General features: G+C 43.7%; 1 protein-coding gene across 5 annotated transcripts in view; it reads left to right on the top strand.

Moving 5' to 3' along the window:
- The first annotated feature begins 202 nt into the window (after positions 1 to 202).
- LOC138569270 (uncharacterized) overlaps positions 203 to 7,573 on the top strand; it is a 754,354-nt gene continuing 746,983 nt past the window's right edge. For 2 of the 5 annotated variants that reach the window (XM_069647104.1, XM_069647103.1), the window contains exon 1: positions 203 to 483. In XM_069647104.1, coding sequence (XP_069503205.1) covers positions 295 to 483 — 189 coding nt within the window. In that variant the 5' untranslated portion in view covers positions 203 to 294. The remainder of the gene's footprint in view (positions 484 to 7,573) is intronic. The other 3 variants (XM_069647106.1, XM_069647108.1, XM_069647102.1) reach the window with 2 other exon arrangements.

The following is a 7,573-nucleotide window of genomic DNA, read 5'->3' as shown; positions in this document are numbered from 1 at the left end:
CAATCCCATAGGAAAGCGCTCTGTGCATCAAGCCCTACATGTGAACAGACGGCCTATTCAGTTGCCAAAGGAGGACTAGCCGACACAATTGGCACATCTATAGCATGGGCACTTATCCTGGGTGTGTTTAAGAGCTCTCAGGTGGAACCGGAATTCCCCTTTCTGGGTGTGGCAAAGATTACAAAAGAGTTATATAGCTCGTCTCCCACGTGCAGTAGTGACAATTCCTCATTAAACAGGAGGCTTGACAGAGCAGGGCATCTATCTGTGCTGACAGGGCTGAAAAAGGCTAGAATGGGCCGCTTTCTGGAAGCTGTTTTTGTGTTTGGTGTGGTGGCAATGGTCACCACTGCATCAGGTCAGGATTCACCAGGAATACACGGGGACAATGAACAGTCACCTCCAGCAGACGCCTGCTATAAGGTGGAAAACATGGGTACAACTTCCGAGCAACTGGATGCTGGTTCTGGTCCTGACATACGTGTAAGTATGAAATGGGCAGGTATTCTAGAGCTGCTAGTCTTGCATGTGAAAATCACCAGCAGAGCCACAGGGCACCTTTTCAAAGCAGATTATCGACAATAGACCAAGACAGTCTTGTATGCCTTCTTAGGGGGGAGCAGGGGAAATCTACGACCATCGAATTATGGAGTCGACATAGAAACTAGTCCACAATTAGGGATGAATAATCCCATTGATTAGCCTGCCTGAGTCAATATTTATTAGGTATTCTAATGCTATTTATTTATTTATTTATTTATTTATTTATTAACATTTATAAAGCACGCAACAGTCCGGTAGCCTAGGTATCTTAGTGCCTTAATTATAGCTATACAAGTATACTTTGGAATTGATAATAACATGCCATTTTCCCCATTGCCGGACAAGAATACTTGTATTACTTGCCCTGGCTCTGCTTGTGTTGTAATCAAGGTTAAAGGATGTTGGTTTGTAACTAACTAAATGTATCAAATTTATGTATGGTTTTCATCATCTAAGAATCAATAAAAACTCGCTGAAATGGCAAGCGGGTGTGCCATTTTCCTGTCAGGGATACTCTGCCAGCTTCCCCGTCTGTTTCTCTACAGCATTAAAGAAATAAACAGACTCTGTCACCCACCAGTGTTGAGAGGTGAGTATCAGATGTGTTTGTTGCTTCCAGGAGAGGATGCAGAACATGATGATCTGCTCATTATTACAGTGGTAATGTAGGAACAAAAATTGCACACACAGTTCATCGGCAAGGAGTCTGTGGAAGATTATTTGTCTGGTGTGGGTCCTATCACTACCTCATTTAATTAGCCCAGTTCCTTTGCGAGTTTCGTTGAGATCAATAGATCAGGTACACCAGTGATGCACACGTTAGTAAGAGACTGTCGCCCAAACAGAGCCAGCTGTGTCTCTTACACAAATAGTGAAATTATCAAGGGTGTGGTGCAATACGACACCAAACGACAAAAGCAGTCAGACGGCTCCGTAGAATATGTGCGTGATGCCAATTATTTGTAAACCCAAGCCAAAACCACACCAGCTCCTTCTGAGGAGAGGCATTGTGTAGTGAAACCGACTGGCTCCATGAGTTTTTCTTGCCTTCACTGAGATCGTGACTCACTCTTTCCTACCTTGAATGACTGTCCTGAAGGGGGGGAAAACCTGTGCTCTATACAAAGCTGAATTACTTTGCTAAGAGGTGCGTCACAAGGGCGCATTCAGGAAATAACTGGTGTGTGTGAGCTGCATGCAAGTTGCCCTGAGGAAAATAATACAACCATAGACAATTAGGTCAGGACTCTTGTACTGATGCTTTGTGATAAAGGGCCACAAGGCAGCATTCAGTATCATACGCGTGTAAGAAAATTATGGAAACATATAGTCATTTCTGGCTCTCTCTTAATGGTCATTCTTTACAACATCTATTTGATCAAATAGATTATTATTCTGAGATGGGATGGGTCACTTGATCCATTCAATGTAACTTCCAGGCTATTATGCAAGTCTATGCAAACAGGACGGCATACTCGTCCTTGGCACTTAAGGGGTTAAATCAGTCAAATGGATTCCCGCATACAAAGTTTAACTGAATGGCAGGCAGATCCAGTGTACCAGGAAGTATCTAGCACCATGGATGTGCTAGTTTTAGCATGCCATCATCAAGGCATTTCTAAATGATGCCCAGTCTCGATGCTACAGAACAGGTTTTGGTGGTTTCAGTGAAAGATCCTTGTTGGCAAACTACCTGGCGTTTCCTGAATTGCTTTGTAAGGACACTCCTAAATAGTGCACTTACTCGTGGTAGGCACTGCCAAGATAAAGGGGGCAGGGAATTACAAAAACCACAAAGCCAAAGCATTGACGTTCAATGGTGCGTGCTGACTTCTTTCCATACAGCATCCCTTCAGGCTTTTATTGTGAGGGTACATTCGGTACGGTTGTCTGAGTGCATATCCTCTCTCATACACTCCATGAGGTATAGGCATAACACAAGGGTCTTCATTACGGGTCTGGCCGTAACCATGCCAGTGATACTGGCAGGTTGCCACCGGACCCATCATTATTTACCGGTGCCTGACTTCCCAGTGCCACCTGGAGATTACAACCCCGGCAGCCCGGAAAGTTAGACGCTGGCAAAATGTAAGTCCACATTCACATAGAGTCTTAATGGACTCTATGGGAATGGGGGCCACGTAGCACCGGCACCGTGCCCGGCAGGGTCAGACCTGTTGGGCACGGCGGCTCCGACAGGCAAACTGGTAATTTACCAGTCCGGAAACAACAGTGCTGTAAGCTTACCGGCACCGTTGTTTCCAGACCAGCAAACTTAGAATGAGGCCCATGGAGTCTCACACATGACCCTTCTCCTGCTGTTCCAGTACGACGGCGGTGAGGTGGTGGGAGTTAGGGAACATGCATCCACTTGCTCCTCTAAACTCCTCTGCCCTGTGCCTGGTAGAGATTCCTCGGTAGCCAGGGCAGCCAAAGGTGCTTGGGTGCATGTGGAACCCAGACCCCAATGATCAGCATATAAAATAAAGCTAAAATCAGAGATGGGGTCACAGAGGGAGCATAAGAGACATGTTTACACTATTGTATTCATTTTAAAACTAGACAGCTTAGTTTGTTCCATCTATCTTTCTAGCCATTAATTAATGATGTGTTTAATGTGCCATCCATTTCACGGGCAAGGGCTCATCATATGTGGGTAAGATAGCTCAGCGGGTTGAGCGCTTGCTGCCGCGATCTGAGCTTGATCTGCAGGTCGCAGGTTCGAATCCCGGCAAGGCCAACTCAGCCTTTCATAAACAAGTACCAATTTCGGTTGGGTGATATTGTATGTAAATATGTGCTCTGTAAAGCGCTTTGGATTAAGGCACTATATAAATAACACATCATTATCAATGATTTATGAACGATCCATGTGTGCTTACAGAGTTCTGGGTTGTGGCATATATCAGCCTTCTGCCAGACGTAAATGGCGAGCACACAAGTGGCTCTCAGTAAACACCTGGATGGGCGCTGGAGGCAGCCTTATGCCAGCCTGGCATCCATTTGGCTGGGAGTGCATTTCCTATGTCAGGCCTTAAAGCTCTCATCGCCTGCTACTTCCTAAACTCCTAGGTTGAAATTGCCAAGATGGACAGAGACCCTCATGCCGTGCGAAGTCAGGGCTACTGACTGGGCATGTGAGAATACCGCTACGTGGAACGTGCCGTTCTGAGATCATCTCTCTAAATGTCTAAATGTTACCTGGCCTGGGATCTGTATATAGCTCCTTTGCCATTTACAGGACATCATGACGCTGAATCTGGAATGTGCTCAGAAATATGTATTTTTTACCTGTGCACCTTTCCTTGGCAATCACTGCTCATGTATTTTTCGTATCATGCATGGGGCAAGTCCTCATGAAAGCTTGACTAACACATCATTATCAAAATGCATTGCCCCATCATCACACCATTCACGCAGAATAGGGGCCCAATAAGTGTCAAAGGTCAATACACTTCTTGCATTTGTTCTATTTATCTTTGAGTTTTATATAGTGCAAAGTCTCGCTGTACGTGTCATTGAGGGTAACATATGAGGTAACTGGGGTACAATATGTGATACGGGATGTTCCAGCTATGCCAGTGGGATGTGATGAGGTGCAAAAGGAGGACTGCCTCCTGCACCACATCAGTATTTGGTGGTGCAGATGCCAAAGAGGTGATGATTGAACACTTGAAACAAAGCCTCGTTCTTAAGGATCAACAGCCGGGTGTCAGACGCAGAAAGGATATTAAACCACTTAGCGTGGAACTCCCTCACTCTCATGGAGGCCTGCAAGCTCACCGAGTTACCTCGAACTCTCAGCAAAATGCTCTGCAAATGGTGAAAGCGATGCAGTGGCGGAGCGAGGGGTGGGCAGCGGAGTGGCCGTCCGCTCACCCTGGCTCCCCCCTGGTGTGCTCCACCAGCCTCCTGCTGGCACCCTAATTATCCGCCCGGCACCAAAAGCTGCCTCCGCCACTGAGAAGAGGAGAATGAGAAGTGCCTTTAAAGGCATAACCATTATGACTTTTCACGGGGGAACCCATGCAGGTTTTGGGAAACAGAGATAAGACACTGAGGCACGAAGAACTAAATGAAACATGGCAGAGAGACCAAGTGTTGTCTGTAAAGCCAGAAAGGCACAACATGAAAGACACAGGAGTGGCGTGTGGGTGTGAGGAAAGGGAAGAGCAACCCTCTAACCAACCAGCACATTGGAGATTGTGGAAGAAAAATGCAGATATATGCAAATGAATGTCTCCAAAAATGTTGATAAGAAATGGAATTGTAATTAAAATCAAATGTAAATGAAGGAATACGTATATTCATTTATGAAAGACTACGTCTTTACGTTTAATACTGGGACTCTTGAAGTTTAGAGAGCACTCCATATCAAATGATATGCTTGCAGTCAGGATGGAATGAGGGAACATGGCTACTATTGCTGTGTTTACTCACACATTTTATATTCTGCTGGCTTAGCAGGTTATTTCAGACACATGCTTACACCACTAAAAGTATACTCATGTTTCTCCAGCAGAACCAGCTTTAAATGAATGATGATAAAGAGTCTTAATTGTATTAAGGGTGTACAACTGTACAGGATATCTCTTGAAGATATCGGAAATCACCTCAAGAGGCTAGGATTGACTGTCCCTGCAAAGCATATCATTGTCCTAATCGGGAGGACTGAAATTCTCCTTATAGAAGTCATAGAATCTTCCTTTCGTAATTAAGTAAATGTATGGACAACCTATAAAAGCTGCCAATGAAGGGGTCGGGTAACACAGTTACAGGATTGTTTGGGGATTGTGCCCTGTCCGTTCCTGTGCTCACCCTGCAGTTCTACTACTTAAGATTTACAGAACAAACTGCGCCCTAAATTCTAGTCTAGCTTGTGATTGCAATAACAGGATCCTCAATGAGGCATGTAAAGCAGAGGAGCATAGGCTGGCCTTTATATGGCGGGCCCTCTGGGCTTTTTTCCAGCATCCCCTAACTCCAGCACTGGACCATTGGAGTCTTTAATGCAGGTGCGCATGGGCGTCGAGGTTCTTGAGAAAGGTGTTCCGGTATAGCCAGAATTAGAAGTAGAAGACCAGATGTTTCCTAATGAGGAGACAAGAAAGAAGTGTTGGCACACTTAAAGAACCCAGGACTATGAGTGACTATGAAACCTCTGTTCCAGACAAAAGGCACCTGTATAGGAATTTGCAAATCCACGGACCATGGAAGTCCTAGGAGAGGTACTCCTGTGGGCATTATTGAACTTTATCCTGTGGAAGTTACTGAATTATATTAGGGAGAGCTCAAGGAGAAGTTACCCTGTGGATGTTTTAGAACACTATTACGTTTACGCTGCCTTTCATATTTTAGCCCATCCCAATACATATCCCTAATGAACCCTACTTTGAGGATATCTCTCTGTATCTGCCTGTTATTGATCCTGCTCCATTATGTGACAGCCCCAAGGAGTCTATTCCTTCAGCAAATGGGCCATGGGTAAAGTAGCCTTAGGTGTAGTTGAACTCATGAATAGGTTTCCATAGGAGCATCAATTTGCCTTTCTTCTGTTTGAATATTTTTGTGACTGAGGTTATATTTCAAGAGTAAGTCAACACTAATCATCATATAGCATAGCTTTATACCCAGGCTATGCAATACCTAGCCGTTCAGCGTACTGTGTGTGTCCCACAAATCGTTTTGTGTATGGCATCTTTTTATTACTCCCAACTACATTTTCACCAACTTTGTATGCAGTGGCCAGTTTTTGCATCTGCTGTTAATAATAAACATATATTGCATGTACTGTGATTGCTAACTTAGTACCCTTTGATGCAATTATTTTTGGTTCATTTTCTCATTTTATCCATCATTTCCCTTCCTTGTTTTAGTATTTTGACAATTGCTTAATTATTACCCGTAATGCTGCAATCTGTCTCTCTAGAAAACACCAAAAATAAAGAACAACAAATAATACAATGATATCGTTATTGTGTTCCTAGAAAAAATATCCAGTAGAGAAGCGAGGCTTGAAACCTTCTTGATGGTTCCATGTGTTAAAATTGCGGCAAAAATTGCTGTGGTTACAAAATATCGCTGGAACAATGCCATGGTTTTGCCACCACAATCCCTGTAAAGGATGCGGGGGACACCCCCGCAACCCCTGGACCCATTATACCATTTAAGGGGAGCGGGGAACACCGCTGCAACCCCCGATCACCTTAAATGATATTACAGGGTTCACCTTTACCGGGTCAAACCACAGCATTTTTGCCGTGATTTTTTGTATAGGCGACATTTTTGCCGCAATGTTATCACTGCATACCTTCTTGATGAGCTAGTGTCCCCAGAGATTTTAAATAGTTTTAAGGAATTCATATATTAAGCATGTCACATCAGTTATATAATATCCAATGAAAAGGATTGGTTGACTGTTTCAATAAAGTTAACAAACAGTGTTTACAGAAGTCACAACAAAAACATTTAAAATGCGAAGCAAGAGTATGTTACAAGCTTTTAGGCGTACTAGACATTCTGTGAAAGGAGTGTCACCTTTTGAATTATTTCGAAGGAGGGCAGAATGGGCTTTGTTGGTGGTTAACCTGGGAAAATAATACAGATTGTACTTCTTATGTGAAAGGCATAATTGGGCATGTTTAAGCCAGCTGTAAATCATGTCATCCCCTGAAAAAGGGGAGTAAACACGTAGGTGTTAAGCGAGAGTTAAGTATCCTGTTCATCGCATTAGCATTGTCTCAGAGTAACCCACATTCTTATGTGTTTTGGAGCTATTTAAGTCCTAAATTCAAACCAATCATTCATGGTATAGTGTGAAAAATGGACCGAGGAAAGTGACCAGTAAAATGTGTTTGATAGTACACATACGGCTATGTTTTAAATAGTTCTGCACCAGGTATTGACCTTAGCCTAGGCGGGTATGCCTACAGCACAGGGGCCATACGCAAGGCCACTGGTGAGGTCATTAATGGCAGTAGTAGAAGCAAAGATGTTTTATTATGTATTTCAGTAACATCAATTTTTGACT

The sequence above is a fragment of the Ambystoma mexicanum genome, chromosome 2q (assembly GCF_040938575.1).
Source record: "Ambystoma mexicanum isolate Mex_15411 chromosome 2q, UKY_AmexF1_1, whole genome shotgun sequence".
NCBI lineage: Eukaryota > Metazoa > Chordata > Amphibia > Caudata > Ambystomatidae > Ambystoma > Ambystoma mexicanum.
Note: the sequence above shows the minus strand (reverse complement) of the source record. Positions and strands in the feature narration are given on the sequence as shown.